Raw genomic sequence first — 23,148 nt, 5'->3', positions numbered from 1 at the left:
TTGATTAAGTCATTTTTAGGAAAAGTGATTAATTTTGGAAAATGCTTTCATTGCGGAAGCTTTGCTTGTTGTCGTGTTATTTTGAAATCAATTGTTGTTTTTGAAAACGCGCCCTAAAGCTATCCAATTTCAACAGTTAAAATAAGTAATACCTATCTTAGTAATACATATTAAAACCATCAAAAATAATTAAGCGGGCTTATTACATTTAAAAACCCAAAACTTCAAACGTAAATAAAAGGATGTCCAGTTCACCAGAAGAAAATCAAACTTTCAGAACGGGTGGCCACTCCGAATTCCCTCATAGCTCCAAGCCCACTATGGTTGGGGATTACCTGCGTGGATGAAAATAAAAGGGTGAGTTTGGGGAAACTCAGTGTGTAAATTAACCCAACCATAGCCTATATCGGATCAAACCACAGAAATAGAATAAGTTGACCTTAGCCCAGAACAGAATTCAGAATAAAGCCCATAGGGCCATAACAGAACAGAACAGATATTACATGTTTATGCAGAAACCCCATCCAGATTCATCCATAACACCTCCGTACCAGCCTTACACCATGTGGGGAGACTACTCGACCCACCCAACCGCTACACACCACAGAAATCGCAGCGAGGCTGCTAGATATTGCAACGAAGTCACCAGATACAGATATTGTGGCAGAGCCACCAAAACAGATATATGTGGCAGAGCCACCAGATCAGATAATCGTGGCATAGCCACCAGAACAGATATATGTGGCAGAGCCACCAGATCAGATAATTGTGACCAGAACAGATATATGTGGCAGAGCCACTAGATCAAATAATTGTGGCATAGCCACCAGAACAGATATATGTGGCAGAGCCACCAGATCAGATAATTGTGGCATAGCCACCAGGACGCTTCCTCCATAATATAACCCATGTCCCCAAGCAACAGATATATAATCATGGCATACATCATACAGAATCAGATCGTCATGCTTTTCAATCAAAAGTAACCCTAGGGGTATAATGGTAATTTTGCGCCTAGGGGTGTAACAGTAATTTTTCATACATAGGGGTATTATAGTAATTTAGTTGATTTTAGGGTTTTCATGCATATCCTAACTATTTACGTACTATCGAACACTTATCACAAGATACTTACGAATTGGGCCGTTGGCCCATGAACCTATCTTTGGCCCATTAAGCCCAAATTATCAAAATGTACGAAATCGCGTGTATTGTAGTTTATTACTTTAGATTACCAAATATACAAACCCAACTATCTTACGAGCATTCAGACTTTTCATAAATTCCCAAAATACCGACTTTTCGGCATTTCGCTTTTCGCTTTTGCCAATCTAGTCTATGAGAGGGTGTCGGTTACACACTGTTTGCGACAATTTCTTGTGAGATCCACACACGAACCGCCTACAATTGGATTACTAACACGTTAATCTAACTATTCAAATACGAACTACGTATTAACCCCTTACAATATTCGGCCAACCACACCTACAGATCAGAGTAAGCTTATAAGAAATCAATAAGCAACTCATTAACAAATTTTTGTCAGTGTTTACCACATAATCATAATTTCACTGCAAGCTGTCTTCCTGAGCAACAGTCACTAAATCATTTATAACTGGAGCTATGAAACTCCAAATCAAGTGTCGTTAATTTTCCCTGGAAATAGACTCATATATCTTCTATACATAAAGTTTTCAGAATTTTTGGTTTAGCCAATCAATACCAGATTTTTCTCAAAGTTTTGCATGTTTCACTATTTGACTAATCTGAACACTCTTCATTACGAATCAAATTTCTCATTGTACAGAATTCAAAATATGTTCTCGTTTATTTCATTTGAAACTAGACTCATTAAGCTTTAATTACATAATTTATTCACCTTCTAACTCATCTCTCACAATTTATGGTGATTTTCCAAAGTCACGTTACTGTTGCTGTCCCAAGCAGATTTATTACCAAATCACTCTTTCACACATAACTTGCATGCATGTTATTTAAACATGTATATCACCAATCAATCATCACATATCTATGATTTTACTTAAGTATAATCTCCATTTCATCATTTTAAAGCACAACATGTTAGCCTATTTTTCCCTTTAGCATCTAAGGCACATGCATGCTCATTTGTTTGGCTCAACTTCACCTATCTTCCATTTTTCATCAAAAGAATATGAAACAACAACCATTTCCTTCATTTTAATTCATGACTAAATGCTCACAACACAACTAAAAACCAAAATATGCTTCAAGAGTTAAGGTAGAATCAAGAAGAACTCATGAACATCAAGATAGAAGCAAACTACCATGAACTTACCTTCAATTTTCTTCCCCAAGTGACCAAACATTCAAGAGCTTTCTCCTCTCCTTTCTCTTCTCTAACTTTCGGCTATGATGAACAAAGATGGACAAAACTTTGTTCTTTTCACCCCTTTTTCTTTTAATAAAATTTCAGATTTAATCCATTTAATTCTTTAATACAAAAGACATGAAATGCCCATCATGGAACATTTACCCAACCCATTATCATGGAACATTTACCTAACCCATTATCAATTTGTACCATGAATTATGGATATCAAGTGCTCATATTGTCTACAACAACATGATGGCTGGCCACTTCATGTAAAATGGGAGGTTTGTCATGCAAATCCTCCTATTTTGCACTCCTATTTATTTGGCCACTTCAATTTAGCCTATAGCATTGTCAAACATTTTTACATAGGTCCTATTTTATAATTTCACCCCCTTTTTCTTATGGAACAAAAATTAACTAAAATTATCGGGTTCTATCTTAAGCTTGGGCCTTCTAGAGGCCCACTAACATAATTAAACCTATGTCAACATTCACAGAATTCCCGAAAATTTGGGTGTTACAACCACCATGACCTGTGACAACAATGGGGATCCCACCCTTGCTGTGGAAGCAGCACAGATCAGTCACTATTTGTTAAAGCAGTTGTTTGCCAATACAGAAAATTATAGATGTGGGAGATAAAGAGATATTAATTTGGTGTGAATCAATTAAGATATTTCATCAAATGAACCTCATCATTGTTCATTTCTTTTAAATGTAATATTATTTTCTTTCTTAAAGAAAAAAAAATCAGAGACATTGAGTTTGCACCAAAAGAGAGAATATTCCCATAAATCGATAACGGGTACAGTCATAGTGAATAAAATAAGATTAAAATTGACATAAAAATAGAAAAGATATTGCTACAAATTCATCAACTGCTGAAAAAATAATTAACACCTATAAGATGGACCATAGTTGTCTCAACTAAGCTCTCCATTTCATACTACCCAATTGGTGTCCCATAATCATGCAATCATGATATGTTCATGTAATGGGCCCTTGCAATTTAGAGGTTTAAACAAAATAAATAAAAAATTTATAGATTTTAGCACTCCAACCATGAATTTATCATAAAATTTATGGTTTAAAAAGATAATATAAATCAAATGAGTTAAAAGCTATCATACATGCTGCAGTTTATATAATAAAGGAAACTGAAGATTTCAATCTTAGATTCAATATTTCATTGACAAATATAAGGTAGAGACATGAGAATGGATTATGGACCTCCATGAATGCCAACATCTCAATCCACCCACCACTGCTTGTCTGAGCTTAAGACCCCATTGCATCATCCACTTGATAATTGGACACTAATCAATGCAATAAATGAAACCCAAACCAGTAGCTGCCCTTTTCTTTGCAAAGTAAAAAAAAATGAAGAATGGAAGCATCAACATCTTGACTCACATTGATGCTAGCTTTTCACATGTGAAGCCAGGTTTGCTGTAAAAGGGACCCTTGCATGTATTTCGTCCCTGGCGGATAAAATGGAATTTACTGTGGTTAAAACTTGAAAGGGGGAAGAAAATTCTTAGGATTGTTCTACTTAAATATATATGCATCATCAACATCCACTTCATTTACAAGGGCATTTCATGTTCCATGTGTTGAGTACAATGGCATTATTTCAGCCCTAAAATCAACTATGGAACTTTCTCATAATCTGTCTGCATCAATTAATCATTGATTGAAGTAAAACAACGTAAATAATTTTGGTAATCACAAAAGGTTTAACCAGTGTTTGAACTACAATTTTTTTTCTTTATTTTGGTATTTAGATGTTTTTTTTCACAAATGGTATATCCAAACTGCTTTCTTTTCAAGTTGATATCTCCATGACTCCAACTATTAATCAAACTCAAGTTTAATTTTTCTTTAGAAAAAATGTTTAACCCACAAATTACCTAAACTATACACTTAATCTTTTCTTTTTGTTACGAGTGGTACCTAAACTATTTTTCTATTACCTATTTTATACTAAAATATTATATCCGTTTAAAAAAATTCTAGCCAATTACAGACTATCACCGCGTATAAAGTTTACAAATATTTTTTTAATTCTTTTATATTCTTTTTCTTTTACATTTTTTACTCTTTATTTTTTCTATTTTTCTTCATTTATAACGTTTGATAATGCGAACAATGCTCAAAACTCACCATTCCAAGGTCAATGTGTTAGCGATTAATATTATTTTCAAACTTTACCACTTGCTTGCTCGACATGACAGGATTAGAAAAGTTCTTTCATCAAAGTGAAACCAATGTTTTCAAAATTAGATCGAATTGAGAACCAATTCGGGATACTGGTCTAAAGATAGGGGTTGAGTCAATTGACCCACGAACTAATACAGACCAATAGAACCGAGCTAAACAAACTGGTTGAATTGGTTTTCTTTATTTTTTTATTTTTATGAATTTTTAATAACCTATTTGATCGAACCGGACAAACCAATCAAACCAAGAATTGGTGGCCTAATTGGTTCAACCATCAATTTGGTTCTGAAAATTAGATTAAAACCGTTAAATTCAAAATACTCACACTTGTAGGAAAAAATAATAAAAAAAAAGTAAAAAGATATATATAAAGAATTTTTCTTCTTTTCCACGTGGTAAATTTTAATTGATTTTTAAAAAAAAATTGATTTAAGGGTTTAAATAATGGTTAAATTGATAAAAATATCAATTTGAGAAAAAAATAGTTTATGCATGTGACCAAAAATTATTCAAGTACTAAAATAGAAAAAGAGATACTAAAGTATGAATTTATAGGTTGCACCTTTTTTTCTGAGTAAACCTTAAAGGTTAGACCAATGAGTATACCAACTTTTAATGGTTGCATTTTTTTTATAATTAATTGGGGGTTTAGTTAGATGCAAGGGCGAAGCCAGCCCCTAAAATGTAAAATTATATTTTAAGTTCTTAAATTTTTTAAAAAATTTAAATTAGTAAAGGTAAAATTATACTTTGACCTTCTCTAAAATTATAAAAATTCAATTTAATCCTTTATAAATTATAAAGATATAAACTATAAAAAATTAAAATTTCATCCGGCCCCCCCTAAAAATTTTTTCTGGCTCCGCCCCTAGTTAGATGCAAGTGATAGAAGCAAATGGAGGTGTGATCTTAAGTTATACCCCAAAGCCCAAGGTAATAAATTTCTCTACATAAACCTAACATTATTTATTGATGAGGAAACCGCATGCGATTGCAGTTAAACAAAACAACTCCCACCAAAACGATGATGAATGCAAACTAGAAGACGTGCAGTTTTAGTTGGATGGATCCTTCACAAATTTTTCTCCAAATCCAACACTTTTATGTAATTCATACATTTGTCCTTCACTAGTTTGGATTTTTATCTTACAGATCCTGCATTTAGGCTTCACTACATATTCCTCACCATGCCCACCATCTTTCCAACGTTCAAGCGGGATAGCCTTCATCGCCAACCTATATACGTCTTTGATTTAATTATGCTCCCAGTCCCTGTACTCTTTGGACTTTTGAAAATTTTATTTCTTTATAAACTTTTAATTCCAAGAATTTAATCCTCACTCGGCTAAATTCAAAAAACAAAAAACAAAAAACGGTCCAATTGATAAATGCGGTTAATCAACATTTGAAGGTGTTCTCAACTAGACTTTAATTTCTAAATCATACTTTTGAAGAAGTCCATTAACAAGATTACAAATTGGACTTTGATTTTGAAAAGTTTTTAGAGTACAAAGACTGGGGGCATACTTAAACCTATTCCTTTTAATGTTGTTATATACGGGAAAAATTAGAGGCGAGGAAAAGGAGAATGCTAAAACCTAAGCATTGCTACAAATTTGTTCATTTAAGTAGAGAATATAGTAGGGTATGTCTTCCTTGTTAAGATACAAAAGACTGCCTCAATCCCAAAAATCATCTTTTTATAAATGGAGCACCAAAGATATGCCTGCAAATAATTTGTTATCCCATCTCCCAACCGAATTTGCCACTCCCAACACTTCTTCTCTTGAAATCGACATTACATGAGGTAGTTTGCACCAGATGAGATGAATAGTCCCGTTGGGCTTCAAACAATTGCTTTGCTTCAAGTTCTCTTAACACAGATTCAACAATTGGGACTTGTGATCAATCGCATTGAATGCAAAGGTGCCAGTCATGGGAACAAACTGTTTTGTTATAAGCTGCAACGAACACAAAAGTCGCGTAAAACTATGTAATTTCATTTTTCATGAATTTGAAACACAGCTGACCAAAGAATCAAATGCTATACCTTGATGACTTCTTGAGATGCAATTCCACCAATGATGGCAGCAACAGCATGGAGCTCCGCAGCACCAAATCGGCACATTTCATTAATAAGATCCTCCGTCAATGTTAAGCCACTACAACCCAAATCATTAAGTAGGCTAACAGCTGTCGTTTTTAGCCGAGATATATCCTCATCCAATCCACTGCAACATATTAACCACTTAGTTAGATCACAAACCTCAAGTTGACACCAAAAGAAAGAAAAACTACCAATTAGGCTTACCCAACAAACTGTCCCGGAAAGTGGTTAAAATTTGCGGCATAGCGATCAACAGCTCTTAGAAGAATATAGAATCCCACAGCAATACTGAAATATATAGACACGAGACCATTTTTTGTAACCAAGACACATCAACATGATTTGAATTGCAAATCAAAATCATAATTTTGCAGATCAACAATCAGAAACAATATATTAAACACAATCATAAATCAAGGGCCCACTTTGTCACTACAACATTACACAGATCATCAGAAAAATTTTAGTTAGGTTTCCTTTGGTTGATATTTCTTCCTTTTCTCAATAGAAAGAGAAAAAAGAAACTGAAAACAAGAGGAAAATACCAAAAAGAAAAAGCACCAATAAATGGAGCCTCACTTGAAGCATTTTATATAACAGATATTATCTTCACGTAGCAAGTTACCATCATATAAAAGAATATATATAATATATACCCAAAAGCTGATTAAATATATTAACATTCAGTAAAAGGGAGAGAATGGGGATTGAATGATGCACATAAGTTTTAACATTCGGAAGAGTAAAATTTTAAGTCCGTGAACCTGTAATCTTCATCGGTTAAATACTTCTGCAGCTCAGCAGGAGATGGATTATTATACTCATCCTCAATGGAGCGATACCTACAAACCTATAAGTAAAGATTACAATATCTCAGTGATGGCACCAAGTCAAAGAGCAATAAATGAATGAGAACTTATTGGACATAATCAGTCAAAAACAGGAAATTAACTCTGCTTTGTTTTTTAGGTTTTGCCTGTATATGCCAAGTAAGATGAGGGATTAATCCAAAAAGGGTATGACTCACTGTGATCTCTTTGGAATCATCAATGCATAACATATTGCACAAGATTTTATTCATATAGGCAGGATGCTGATAAGTGATAACAAAAATTTATGGGCAGGAAGATCCAAACTAATAGAAAAATAATGAAAATAAGCCTGGAACAAAATGCATTCAGCAAAGTACAATAAAGATCCACTTAAGTCCTCCGGGAAGAGTTAGGTATGTTATAGGCACCAAACTTGCCTCATCCGCGTTGTAATGAATGATAACGACATTTTATACCATTGAAGTGCTTCTCATGTCAGCGAGGATACATGCAATAGATTGAACCATCAAATTGCAAACAGATGTAATATAGCACACTTACTTTGAGCTTTCTAGCGTTTTTGCTGAAGCTTTTTATCGTTGCCTTAGGGATACTATGTGGATCTCTACCAATTTTCTTAAGAATATTCCTAACTCGTTCTTCAAGAACAAGATAATCAGCCTCAGATTTAGCCTGATAGATCTTCTGCAAGTTTACATAATGCCTGAACCAAGAAAATTGATAAAGCAGTTAGCCTTGATTTTAGAGAAAGGAAATGCAAGAAATTTTGTAGGGAGCAATCACTAACTCAGTTGAAGATGTCATATCTGGTATCGACCCCTCAAGTGGTACCTCCCCACCACCTTCATTTGCAATGAACTCCTGCATGAAGTTCACAACGGCAATGGAGAGAAACATGTAGGAGCTTGAATAGATTTAAATTGAAAGGAAAACAGAAATATCTATAGCAGAATGGAATTTGATTATATATTCATTATTCAATAATCTTTAAGCAACTGTAAATAGCCAAAGTAATATCACAAAGAATTGCACATGGAAAAAGCAGGTTTAAATTATATCACCAATAACCTTATTTGGTTGTAGAACATAAATAAAGCAAACACCATGCCACTGAAGACAAATTTCCACAACTCTCTTACTTCCCACCAACAGTCATGCAAGAGACACTTCCCATAAATGGTGCCACTCAATGAAGAAATCAGACAATAAAAAGTTGACAATTAATTCAAATCAGTGTTGTCAAGGTGTGTGCCTAAACACACCTGCACGTTGCACCTTAGACACTTTCGGATGCCTGGTGCTCTGAGTCGAGCTTTTCTATAAGCTGATAGGCACAGAAAATCCTGCCTGATTGAAGTTCCCTTTATTTATTTTTTTAATTTTCACTTTTTTCATTAGATATACCTTTACTAGTAAGAAAGATATTACCAAACTCTATACTTCTTAACATTTTAGTATTTAACAACAAACATGGACCACAAAAAAATCATGCATATTAATCAATAGAAAATTTTCATGTTTTGTAGATAAACTAGACTAACTTTAGAGTTTATTATACATCTTAAGCCATATATATGTAGACCCACATAAAAAAATCATTCTGAGAAACAAATCAGCTCTGCAAATAAGCTTCACTGGTTATAAAATGAGAAAAGCTCACTTTAGCCACCATCCATGATGGTTTTCAGAAAGTCCATAGGGTTTATGACCATTCCATACATGTATCAACAGACAAGTGTCTGTTCTAAGAACAAATTATGAGTGTCATAGTGAACAATGCCAGGTCAGCAACAGTAAGGTGCATGAGTAAATAATTAATTGAGGTTATAGCAAGTGCGAGTTAACTTTTAAATCACCAACCTTCAAAGCTGCTACTATCACCCAAAAGTCAGAAGAACTAGAACCAACTTCAGCACAGCTATCATTAATTATCTGCTGCAAATCTGAACCTGAGATTGAAAAAGGGGGTGGGGTCGTTAACCACCAGCCAAAGTAGTATTTTATTTTCAAGGATGATGCCTACTCAGCACAGAAACAACTAAACTAATGTAAAGCATACCGCATGGCAATTGCACAAAGAAGCTTCATCAATAAAATAAAATGTCTAACAAACCATACAAAGGATACTTTCCCCACTCAGTTTATTTCACATCAATTAAGTTCTTTTCCAAATATGTAGGAAGTGATGTATTACTAAGAACAAAGAGAAAGGCACCTCAAATCCTTGCCCTCATAAATAAAATGTATGAGATTAAAACCAACTCATCCCAGATAAAAAGTGTTGCCAGGGTTTGGTTAGATGGATTACATGGTCCAAGGCTATTGAAGTAATGGAATCTTCTATAAACCAAATATGTTTTTCATTCTATTTCCATATAAGACAGAGAGGTTTCTATGGAAATCCTTTAACCATCCAAAAGTTTTGACCCATGATTCTGCTAAGACAAACTTACTGATTCCTTGAGGAGCAAACAATTTAAAGGAGGCATCAATAGCTTCTTTATAGTTGTCTTCATCCATCGCAGCCATCCTGGCTTTGAGAAGTTCCTAAAACGTCCAAGAACAGAACTTAAATCTCACAGACATAAACCAGAAGAATTAAAATCTAAGAGACAAAAAATACAGAAATTTGTGAACCTTGAACTCTCTTTTCTGTTCTCTGGTTGATGGTAGAGTACCTCCATGGCTTGTCTTCCACTCATCGGCCATCTTGACAAGGATGACAACATATGGTATGTGTTTATGAGCAACAGGATCTTGCACATTTAGGTCAATAGCTTCAGCAAACCTATCATATGTAAATGCCAGTCAGAACTCCAATCAAGGAAAACAAAGCATATAAGCTTATAGGTTCAAAAAATACTCAAATATTTTGCAAAAGCAAATTAGAGGTAAAAGAATTAAGAAAAGGGACATCATTGCATAAAATATAAAAATCCTTTGAGGACAAAATATGAACTGAGAAAGAGTAGAACATTAATCAAAATAGGAAAGGAAAATAAATGATCGATACCCTCTCAACTCAGGCCATGGATTATTTAACCGAAGGTCATCTAGAAAATGGTCAGGCTTTGATTCAATTACAGTGTGTTCCTGCCACAAGCAAAACTTGATCATCATTTCGAGATATTTCCTTTGCCTGTTACCTATATACTAAACTCTTGAAAAATATTAAATAACCATCCATTTCCTCTAGGCCTATATAAGTTCAAACGATTTTCAAGATTTGTTCTTGCTGATATTCAGCTTTATCAGTGAGATATTGATGTCACCATGGTGAGATAGTCAATGCCAAGAACATGTTACCTTCACACTGATTCGAACTAAACCTGTTAGGCCGTAGGAGCGAGCAAAAATCAACATCACATTTTCTTGTCTACAAATTCTATCAAGCTTCACCATAGATTCTTCCACCAGCTGAAACAACAACATAGTTGAAAGGAACAAGTTCATAAGGAAACATAGAATCAAATAGCTCTTCTAAGAAACAAAGCATCGCAAAGTTAGGAATAAATCCATCTTAATTCCAAATAGGCTTTGCACACATAGACAACAATGAAACCAAACTTAAACAATAAACTTTTGAAGTAACCACTCGCGGCCTAAAAAGAGTACCTAACAGTGAAGTTCATCGGTGAAAGTTATGAAACGGAAAGATTCCTTACCTGAGTGGCAACAACTAAGGTAAACTGAGAAAAAAAAGAGGGGTTGGTGTCGATTAAAGCCTCGGGATACTCTTCAATAAACTTAGCTTTAACAGCATCGTTTAGCTCTTGGAGGAAGGAACAAACACATTTGGCTTTTGACTGACCAAGGCTTGAGTCATCCACTGACCCACAACAATTCCCAAAAAAGAAGTCAAGCTTAAAACCAAAAAACAAAAAAGACAATGAAAACATGAAAAGGAAAAGGAAAACATATTGAAACTTACCCATAAAATTGTTTCCAAGGTCGCCGAATTCAACCTTAGATCCATCGACTATAGTAATGCTTCCGACACCACCAAGGACAAGATTCTTCAAAGTCTCAGAACCAGTTGGCCCACAATTTAGTAAACATATGCTCGCTTTCTCTAGAGCTGCTTGCCCTTGTTCACCCCAGATCCTTCCAATTTTTTTCAAAGAAAAGAAAGTTGTTGATATTGCAAATAGGCAAAGAAACTTAAAGTATTCCCGAGGAAAAATATATTAGGACTTGAATTCTTCAAAGCATTTCTCACCCTTCGGCAGAGATGGAAAATCTCATAAAGAAGAACAAAGAAAAAGGAACATAATTGAGAGGTTACCTGAGCTGCCGATCGTATTTGGTTTTAGGCTCCGCCATTGTTAGCTTCAATTTGCTTCTTCGCTTCCTTACTACGCAGTGCGCATAGACCACGCACCGGTCTGTCTATGTATGTTTTAATGACACAAAGGTGAGGATATTGAAACGCGTCGTTTAGATTGGCATACCAAAATTTGCTATATGCTGTTTTTTGGTAAACAGACCTTTTTCATCCCTCTTAATTTGATTGAGCAAATTAAAAATTTAACCAATTTAATCCCTATCAATTTTAAGAGAGAGCAACTAAGTACAATTAATCATAAAGTTAATGTCTCCCATCAACTTTACATAATTTTTATTGTTATGATAATAAATTTAGCCTTCATTGTTTATATATTATGTCATTTTGGACTTAATTCTAAAAATTTAACAAATTCAGCCTCAATATTTATAAATTTACACAAATGTTGTAGGATAAATTTATTAAATTAGAACCAAATTAACGGAATGTGTAAACTTTGCAAGCTAAATTTGTTATTATACTAATCAAAATCATGTACAATTGATTAAAAACATTAACTTGTAATTAATTGTCCTTAGTTACTCACTTTCAAAATTTATAAGGATTAATTTGATCTAATTTTTTTGAGAGAGACCAATTTTCTCAATTCCAAAACTAAGAGAGACCGGAGAGATCTTTTTGCCGTTTTTTTAAAAAATATGTCGTAGGTTCATGTACTATTTACACAAATGGAATTTAGTCCTCTATTTTAATTTCTAGAAATTTACTCATCCATTTTTTTATTTCAAAATTCAGGTCTAATTGTTAATACAATTAATTTTTTTGATAAATTTATTGGTGTGATATTTTAAAATAAAAACACTCACATAGTAGCAATGTAACTAAACAAATGACATTGTAATTAATCTCAATTTAATAAAATAACTCTAATAATGTTAATAGTTAGACCTGAATTTTAAAATATGAAAATTAAAGGGATTAAATTCATAAAAATAAAAGTATAGAGTATAAATTTCAAATTAACGAAGAGCACAAAGAACTATGGCATTTTTTAGGTCAATTATAAAAATAGTCACCCAACTATTAGCTGTTTTTGTTTTAGTCATTTAAGTTTTAAATTTTCTATTTTAGTCACTAACATTATTGAATAATGTTTTCGACATAATGGCTGTGAATGTTTCACTGCATGCAATTATGTTGGCCACTATAATAATAGTCAAATCAAACAAAATAAGCCCACATGAGACTTCAAATTTAAACTAAAAGAAATTGAATAAAGGTAAATCCATCTCAAGATATCTGAGTACTCTATTAATATTTAGACAAAAATATTAACTTGGAAGTGATATTTTGGCGTAGTAATCAAACACAGGCAATAAGAACATATTGAATAATAAAACTTCATTTGGGTTGATTTATTACTTACATGCAAAATTGAATAATTGTCACATATTTATTACCAAAATTGCATGTGTAATTTTATTAAATATTAACCTCCTTTGGGTGGATCAATATTAACATGATTTAACTTGCATACACACAACTTTTTATATTTTAAAACAAAATAATTTCAAAAGAGAGGTAACTTTGGCATCTTATTATTTCAACTAAGTTGTTTTATATATATATATATTTATTTATATAAACATATCAATATCTAAATTTTATGTTTCCATAACAGTTAAAGGTCAAAATTAAATTTTTTTATTAAGCTACAATTTTCGAAATAATACTTTTTTTTTTGTGAAAAAAACAAACAAAACATATTAAACAGTTATAATAGGAAAGTTTGAAACTCTATCAATTTTCAACAAACACCGCTATCTCTTCTAGAATTTTTGCAAATACTTGTAAAGCTGAATTATCTTCTAAAGCCATTTTTGCAAGACTGTCCACAACTTGATTCCTCTATATGGGAAATGCTTGATTTCCCATTGCTCCAAAGTTTGTAAGATCATGTGAATTCTTCTAACCAAGGCTAAAGTTAATTCATTCGTATGAATATCTTGAAGAACTTTGACCACTTCCAAATTATCAATGTGAATGGAAATCTTTTTACATCCTTCTCTTTGAATAAAGATATGAATAAAGGTTATACCATTTGAAATTCTCTACCGTTTAGCATCAAAAACTCAAATACCAATTATATTTAAAAATACTTTAATCTTTTAACTTATTTAAATCTTAATCAATTTATTCAATTCTATTTAAAATAGTAATATATCATAAAATAATTTTCACATAAAACATTAATTATGAGTCATGCAAATCAATAAAAATTTCAATCAAACAAATAATCCAACAATGCACTAAAATAATTTTTTATGGATGAACTTGAGATGCACCACAACAGTTGTGCTGGAAACTGCTAAGTTACTGCGCGAAAGAAAAATCAACCGCATAAATTTATGTAGATAGATAGATATCACTAACTCCCCAAAAAAGAAAAAAAAAATTGGTTATATGTTGCCAAAGTATAATAAGTCGTCTCATCTCATGAACATATATCAATTACATTCAACCACTATTTTATTTCAAAGAAAAATTAACCGTGGCCCACTTTCTACGATAATGAATTTATTTATAATGTATAATAACAAAAATTATTTAATTAAAATATCGAATTCATTAAATTTGAAAAACAAATCATTTCAAAAATAGTAATGTATTAATTTATTTTAATATGACGAAGTCTAATCCTACTTATCAAAATGTAAAAATATTATATAAAAGTTAATAAATTAGAATTTGTGATATCAATTCATTAAAAAATAGATGCGAAAGTGTATTTAAATCTATCAATATCTTGAAATATTGATATTTCAAATTAACACGTGAGTAATTTAATGAATGTGGCTTTTTTTCCTGAAGGTGGGATGTAAAAAGATATGTATGTTTAATTTGGGACCATAATGTTAATATATACACATTAACCTTAATTTTTAATCATACATCATCAATTAAAAATTTGTTACTAGATTATCTACACATATTTGTGCTATTCTTTATTTAAAATTGAAGTTAATCATTTTTAATTTCAACTAGCCTTTTATAATAATAATTAATAACATATAGTTAATCACCTTATATATGTAATTTCCGTATTTTTCCAAGCACAATATTCATAACATTGGGTTGTTTGTGAAGATGGTCAGTATTGAAGAAACTCATGACACATGCATAGGCCTCGCCCTTTCTTCGTTTGGATGCTACTGGGACGCCAGTGCATTGCGATGAAGCTGCTTTTCGGCCAAGATGCACCATTCTTTCCAATCTCACTGGACCCTTATATTTTGACTGGGGAAAATGCTTCCCCAGGAGGGCATTCTTCCAATTTTGTCCTCATTGCTATTTTTTTTTTTAACTTCGTGTAAATATTGCACAACAAGAGTTACTTAATTTTTAATATATAACTTTAATATAATATAATATTTTTATTAATCCATTTAATAATTAAATTTTATTACATTACTTCATGTAATTTCTTTTATATGTTAAAGTTTTACAATTAAAATGATTAAAATTTTAAACATAATAATGAAAAATTAAATTTTCAAAAATGATAATTGATATTAGAGTAAATATTATGCTATTTAAAATTTATATATTTATTTAGAATAATATGAATAGTAATTTCGTACCTCTGCGATATACAAAATGATTGCATCTGTGAATTAAAATATTAAATATTGTACATTTTCTTATTAATAATATGATAAAAAACTTTAAACATATTATTTATTAAGAAATTTGTCAAAACTCATAAATAATATTATTAGGCAAAATATAACATAAAAATATGTGATTATTTTTAGTAATTAGATAGAAGGGAAGTAAATTACATAAAATATAATAATAAATTATAATATAAATTATACAAATCCTTTTTCGTACATTCCTTTTTGCTTCCTTAGCTCAATTATTTTTAAAATCCATAAATTGATTAACATATTTGTGAAATATCCTTTTGTATTTGAGCATTGTTCATAATTAGACCTGATCATGGGTTATGCCATCCGGCTCAGTCTGAAGGCTCGCCAGAAATGTGGGAGGAGTTTGGGCAAAAATATAAGCCCAAAAAATGGGCTTGGATAAAAAAATAAGACTCATTTAAAAAACGGGCAGGGTCTTGGGTAAGTCATTTTTTGCATGGCCTAGCCCGGCCTGAATTCACTGAAGGACAAAAAAAATATACTTTTTTAATACTATTTTCTTGTTGTTTTCTCTCTATTTTACTATTATGTTACTACTATTTTGTTGTTATTGTTGGAATATTGTATAAAGCTTATTTTATTGTTAATTTTGTTATTATTTTAAATATATTTGTTAATTTTGTTATTATTTTAGAGATATTTGCTTATTAAGTTGCATTTATCTTAGGATTATTTAAGTATACATATTTTTAAAATTTATTTTCAATTTGTTGGGAAATATTTATTTTAATTTTTAGTATTTTTGATGCATTATATATTTTTAAAATTATATAAAAATAATATAAAATTAATATGCTGAGCAGATCAGCCCAAATTTTAGTATTTTTATCTAGATTGGACTTGGGCAAAAATTCAGACCCATTTTTCAGGCCGACCAAGCCTAACAAACAGTTTGAATTTTAATTGAACCCAACCCGACTCATGAACAGTTCTAAAAGTTTGTAATAGTCTTCAATTTTGAAATCCATGTTCATAATAGTGAGTATATCAATCAACCTAATTTATCCTTCATATACTTTTTTGACAAATAATTAACCGCCTTTTGATTTGTGCCAACTTAATATATCACATTACATTTTCTTAATTTTAGTAAATTATACTAATTTTTATATTAATGTCAACAACTCATATTTCAAAGTGCAACTAATGATGCAAATTATACGAATACAAATTTAGAAGTAGTAATAAAATTATGAAAGAGATTTTATTTATTTACCTATTAATTATTAATTAGTAAACATTAAATTAATACAGATAAAACTATGATTTTTAAGGTGAATGGTAAATTTTGGAAATTATTTTTAAATTGTTAAAAGTAAAATGGTTGATAAATTGTGAAATTAATTATGTCCATTTAATAGTTCATGTTTAACGGCGAAGTCAGAGGTTGACAGGACCCTGGCCCCCTAAAATGAATTTTATTTATTTATTTAGGTCTTTTTATAATTTATAAAATTTTAAATTAATAATGATAAAATTATACTTTAGCTCCCAAAATGATAAAATTTTGATTTAATTTTTTAAAATTATAAAATATTATTTATTAAAATAATAAAATTAATTTTTGTTATCATAAAATATATAATTTAAATCTAACTTCAAAAATAATTTCTAGTTTGGCGTCTATCTCTATAACTTCAACCCGCATACTCTTTAAGAGTGAAAATTATGAATTCGATTTTGATAATCAGTTATTGCGAACTTTTATTGGTTTGTAATAAAATTTTGTATTAATCAATAAACACAAACATAGCTAGCATTAGTTTACATCAAAAGAACAATCCGTTGTCTGTTTAAATTTTTATATAATAAAGTATATTTAATCTATTATTCAAATGAGTAACTAATCAAAACAATTAATGTCTATAATGATAAAGAATCATAAGTATAAAACTAATCTAAAAATTTTGAAGTTCATAAAACTAACGTCATAATTGAATTTAAATAAAACTAATTTACTGAGGTTTACATTATAAAAATACAATTAATTTAACCAAAATAAAGATACATCAAGAAAATGAGCATATAACAAAAATATTAAAATTATTATGAATATTATGATCAAGATAAAGTTTTGATGTACTTTAAATTAGATCTCTATTTTTTTATACTTTTATACCTATAAATAGAGACTCTAATGAAGTATTGTAATCATCTATTTGATCAATAAGGTATATTCTCTATTGCTTTCTTTATTTTTTATTCTCTCCATCTCTCTTTATTCTAAAATGCAGCACGATTCTCAATTTTTTTTTTCTAAACCCACCTCGTTCTTATTTTTCATTTGATACCCCCTTCCCAAAATTGAAACCCATACCTCAATTACTTTCTATCCCTTTCTAATCTCATGTGAAATTACTTTCATTATTTTTCTAACCTAGTATTCAAACTGGTTGCTTGGCTACCCCAAAATTGACCAAAAAAGAGGGTTTCAAACTTGTGCAGCGATTTACTTAAAGTTCTCGGGAGGAATCAAATTTAATTTCTTTATTGACTTAAGGTAATCCTAAATTTTATATCACAAATTGTTTTATACTATTTCATATTTTCATTCTTAAATACATTATTATAATTACATTTGACAAAGAATTTGATTACTTTTATTTTACTAATTCTTTTAGTTTCTTTTAGTGATCATAATATCAAATCTTGCCAAATTTGAATTTGCCGCCCTAGACATTTCAGGCAAAAATTATTTGTCATAAGTGTTAGATGCTGAAATTCACCTAAATGCTAAAGGTTTAGGGAATACTATAGTAGCAAATAAAGAAGCATCTAACCAAGACAAATCAAAAGTAATAATTTTCATCCGTCATCATCTACATGAAGGATTAAAAGTGGAATATCTCACTATAAAAGACCTTCTTGAGTTGTGGAAAAATTTGAAAGAACGATTTGACCATCAAAAGACGGTTATCATCCCTAAAGCTCATTATGATTGGATGCACTTACGGTTGCAAGATTTTAAGACTGTAAGTGAATACAATTCAAAACTTTTCAAAATTAGTTCTCAACTGGAATTATGTGGAAAGAACATAACTAATAAGGATTATTAGAGAAAATGTAACACCTCTAACCCTTATCCATCGCAGGAGTAGGCTTACGAGGTATTACCAATCAATACATATCATTTAATATCCAAATCTCATACATTCATATACAAATATCATTCAATACAATCATATTGTCCCTAATCAGGGCCTATGAGGCCTTAAAAATGCTTTAGAAGTGGTTCAGGACTAAACCGACAACATATGAAAATTTTGGAAGCTTAGAAAAATTTTAACATTCCAAGGGTCACACGCTCGTGTGAACAGGCCGTGTGCCTCATACGGCTAGTAGACACGCCCGTGTCATAGACCGTGTGGAAACAGGGCATACATACTAACTTGCATCACAAAGTCGAAGACACTCCCGTGTACCAAGCCGTGTGAAAATTGGAGGGTATACTGACTTATCAACACGGCCAATTCGCACGCCCATGTGCTAGGCTGTAACACCCCTTACCCGTACTCGAGACCGGGACAAAGTACAAGGCATTATAGGACACATACTCAGACATTTCGAAAAGTACGGTTTATAAAATTTCATTTAAAACTAATCAAACAACATCATAGTGTCCCTATTATGGACCTACAAGGTCTAATGTAAAATCCCAAACCCAGCCCAGACGTTATGACCGGATCCGATATGCCACATCGAAGCGTTCAAAACATTTTATATTGTTGATCCAGAAAAACTTACTTAGTGTTTTAAAAGATAATTTCATTATAGGATAAATTGAATGGAAGCTGTGCACCAGGTAGGAAACCGGAAAAGATGTGGTGAGTCCATCGGACTGCTTAAGTACCAAGCTCCCTTCGGATCCAATCCTATACATGCATACCGCCATTGCCACACCTTAACGTCATGGATATTTCTAGGAAACCGATTTGATTAAGTCATTTTTAGGAAAAGTGATTAATTTTGGAAAATACTTTTATTGGGGAAGCTTTGCTTGTTGTCGTGTTATTTTGAAATCAATTGTTGTTTTTGAAAACGCGTCCTAAAGCTATCCAATTTCAACAGTTAAAATAAGTAATACCTATCTTAGTAATACATATTAAAACCTATCAAAAATAATTAAGCGGCCTTATTACATTTAAAAACCCAAAACTTCAAACGTAAATAAAAGGATGTCCAATTCACCGAAGAAAATCAAACTTTCGTAAGCGGGTGGCCACTCCAAATTCCTCACAGACTCCAAGCCCACTATGGTTGGGGATTACTGCGTGGATGAAAATAAAAGGGGTGAGTTTGGGAAACTCAGTGTAAATTAACCCAACCATAGCCTATATCACTCAAACCACGAAATAGAATAAGTTGGCCTTAGCCCGATGCAAATTGAATAAAGCCCATAGGCCCATAACAAAACAGAACAGATATTACATGTTTATGCAGAAACCCAACCCAGATTCATCCATAACACCCCCGTACCAGCCTTACACCATGTGGGGAGACTACTCGACCCACCCAACCGTTACACACCACAAAAATCGCAGCCAGGTTGCCAGATATTGTGACGAAGTCACCAGATACAGATATTGTGGCAGAGCCACCAGAACAGATATATGTGGCAGAGCCACCAGATCAGATAATCGTGGCATAGCCACTAGAACAGATATATGTGGCAGAGCCACTAGATCAGATAATTGTGGCATAGCCACCAGGACGCTTCCTCCATAGTATAACCCAAGTCCCCATGCAACAGATATATAATCATGGCATACATCATACGTAATCGATCGTCATGCTTTTCACCAAAAGTAACTCTAGGGGTATAATGGTAATTTTGCATACATAGGGGTATTCAAGTAATTTAACTATTCTTAAGGTTTTCATACATAACATAGCCATTTACGTACGATCAGAAACACTTACTGCATTTTCTTACCAATTTGGGCCCGTTGGCCCATTATCCCGTTTTTTGCCCATTAAGCCCAAAAATATCGAAATGCACAGAATCGTGCACTCTGCAGTCTTATCACTTTAATTTACCATATACATCAAACTATTAATCTCATGAGCATTCACACACTCGCAAGATCTCAAAATACCGACTTTTCGGCTTTTCGGCTTGTGCCGATCTAGTCTATAAGAGGGTGTTAGTTACACACCTGTTTGCGACGATATGCTGACGAGATCCACACACAAACCGCCTACAATTGGATTACTAACACATTAATCAACTATTCAAATACGAACTATGTATTAACCCCTTACAATATTCTGCCAACCACACCTACAGATCATAATAAGCTTATAAGAAATCAATAAGCAACTCATTAACAAATTTTTGTCAATGTTTACCACATAATCATAATTTCACTGCAAGCTGTCTTCCTGAGTAACAGTCACTAAATTATTTATAACTGGAGCTACGAAACTCCAAATCAACTGCCGTTAATTTTCCCTGAAAATAAACTCATATATATTCTATCCATAAAATTTTCAGAATTTTTGGTTTGGCCAATCAATACCAGATTTTTCTTAAAGTTTCCCATGTTTCACTGTTTGACTAATCTGACCACTATTCATTACGAATCAAATTTCTTATTGTACAGAATTCAAAATATGTTCTCGTTTATTCCATTTAAAACTAGACTCATTAAGCTTTAATTACATAATTTATACAGCTTGTAACTTATCTCCCACAATTTATGGTGATTTTCCAAAGTCCCGTTACTGCTGGTGTCCCAAGCAGATTTATTACCAAATCACTCTTTCACACCTAACTTGCATGCTTGTTATTTAAACATGTATATCACCAATCAATCATCACATATCTATGATTTTACTTAAGTATAATCTCCATTTCATCATTTTAAAGCACATGTTAGCCAATTTTTCCCCTTAGCATCTAAGGCACATGCATGCTCATTTGTTTGGCTCAACTTCATCTATCTTCCATTTTTCATCAAAAGAACATGAAACAACAACCATTTCCTTCATTTTAATTCATGACTAAATCCTCACAACACAACTAAAAACCAAAATATGCTTCAAGAGTTAAGGTAGAATCAAGAATAACTCATGAACATCAAGATAGAAGCAAACTACCATGAACTTACTTTCAATTTTCTTCCCCAAGTGACCGGACATTCAAGAGCTTTCTCCTCTCCTTTCTCTTCTCTAACTTTTGGCTATGATGAACAAAGATGGACAAAACTTTGTTCTTTTCACGCCTTTTTCTTTTAATAAAATTTCATATTTCATCCATTTAATTCTTTAATACAAAAGACATGAAATGCCCATCATGGAACATTTACCTAACCCATTATCAATTTGTATCAATTTGTATTATAAATTATGGATATCAAGTGCACATTTTGTCTACAACAACATGATGGTTGGCCACTTCATGTAAAATGGGAGGTTTGTCATGCAAATCCTCCTATTTTGCACTCTTATTTATTTGGCCACTTCAATTTAGCCTATAGCATTTTCAAACATTTTCACATAGGTCCTATTTCATAATTTCACCCCATTTTTTCTTATGGAACAAAAATTAACTAAAATTGCTGGGTTCTATCTTAAGCTTGGGCCTTCTAGAGGCCCACTAACATAATTAAACCTATGCCAACATTCACAGAATTCTCGAAAATTGGGGCGTTACATCCAAAACATACATTAAATCGATCCAGGACTAAACTGAAAACTATAGAAATTTTAGTAAAGTTCCTAGGGTTATGCCTCACACGCCCGTGTAGAGGCAAAGCACATGCCCGTGTACTTGGGGACACTCCCGTGTCCCACACCCGTGTTGAAATATTTGGATTTATTTTTCATTTCGAACTTACAAGGGTTTTCACATGGCCAAGTACACACCCATGTCTCTGGTCCGTGTCCCTCACACGGCCTAGACACGCCTGTGTCATTGTTCGTGTCCAAAAACTCGAACATTCTGTTTATGACGTCATCATTCATTTTGAGGCACACGGCCAAGGCACATACCCGTGTGCTAAGCCGTGTCCTTCACACGGTTGAGACACACACGATCATGTCTCTGCCCGTGTGTTTACTACCATGCAAACTAACCTAAAATTTTAGGTGTAGGGGACACACGGCCAGGCAACACGCCCATGGAGACTGACCGTGTGTCATACACGTCCTAGACACATGCCCATATGTCTACCCGTATGGACCTTTTGAGGGATATTTTCCAAGCCTTTGGTCACCCTCTAACATCCATACTCACTTATAGACTTCAATGGTATTTAACATGACCTAATTATACTCTTAAACAACCTTGGCATAACTCATTGCATGTTAGCCTCATCTCATCGGCTTAGTATATGCTAAATTATCCTTTTCGTATAAGGGATTAACATAACACATTTTACATTCAGGCCATATTATAACCATATACCATTATATGCTATGTCCACTCTCAAATTATTAGGTTCCATTTCAAGCATCCATCCATGATAAACCTCATCATCATATCTCATGAAATATTTAAACATAAACATGCCTCATTAGTAGGTTTACAACCTACATCAATATGAGCCATATCTCATGGCCATATACAAAAGAATAAGTATACCAATCAAGCCCTTACATTAGCTAGCCAAATAACACATACAACAAAATAA

The 23,148-nt window shown here is 32.4% G+C and overlaps 1 protein-coding gene and 1 long non-coding RNA gene across 2 annotated transcripts; both read right to left on the bottom strand.

The window, feature by feature from the left end:
- Positions 1 to 91: 91 nt before the first annotated feature.
- Positions 92 to 20,720, bottom strand: LOC128290317 (uncharacterized). Its single transcript, XR_008280055.1, has 2 exons — positions 20,671 to 20,720; positions 92 to 335 (listed from the first exon to the last, which is right to left on the bottom strand). It is a non-coding gene; the product is annotated as an uncharacterized LOC128290317 (long non-coding RNA).
- On the bottom strand, positions 5,989 to 11,978 carry LOC108465133 (NEDD8-activating enzyme E1 regulatory subunit AXR1). The gene is made up of 14 exons (XM_017765449.2): positions 11,802 to 11,978; positions 11,448 to 11,620; positions 11,182 to 11,345; positions 10,823 to 10,933; positions 10,530 to 10,609; positions 10,154 to 10,304; positions 9,970 to 10,063; positions 9,377 to 9,465; positions 8,304 to 8,377; positions 8,057 to 8,219; positions 7,448 to 7,533; positions 6,888 to 6,971; positions 6,627 to 6,807; positions 5,989 to 6,537 (listed from the first exon to the last, which is right to left on the bottom strand). Exons 1-14 carry the CDS (start codon positions 11,837 to 11,839, stop codon positions 6,451 to 6,453), a joined length of 1,575 nt encoding a protein of 524 aa, XP_017620938.1. The 5' UTR covers positions 11,840 to 11,978; the 3' UTR covers positions 5,989 to 6,450.
- Positions 20,721 to 23,148: the final 2,428 nt, after the last annotated feature.

Source organism: Gossypium arboreum, chromosome 3 (assembly GCF_025698485.1).
Source record: "Gossypium arboreum isolate Shixiya-1 chromosome 3, ASM2569848v2, whole genome shotgun sequence".
Classification (NCBI taxonomy): Eukaryota; Viridiplantae; Streptophyta; class Magnoliopsida; order Malvales; family Malvaceae; genus Gossypium; species Gossypium arboreum.
This window is presented reverse-complemented; position numbering and strand designations above follow the sequence as displayed.

Excerpts from the sequence above, each read along its gene's own strand:
- LOC108465133 (XM_017765449.2), bottom strand. The coding sequence starts at position 11,839 with ATGGCGGAGCCTAAAACCAAATACGATCGGCAGCTCAG. Across the intron at positions 10,610-10,822 it reads TAGTTCGAATCAGTGTGAAG|GAACACACTGTAATTGAATC; the intron begins GTAACATGTTCT and ends TGCTTGTGGCAG. Across the intron at positions 8,378-9,376 it reads TGATAGTAGCAGCTTTGAAG|GAGTTCATTGCAAATGAAGG; the intron begins GTTGGTGATTTA and ends AACTTCATGCAG.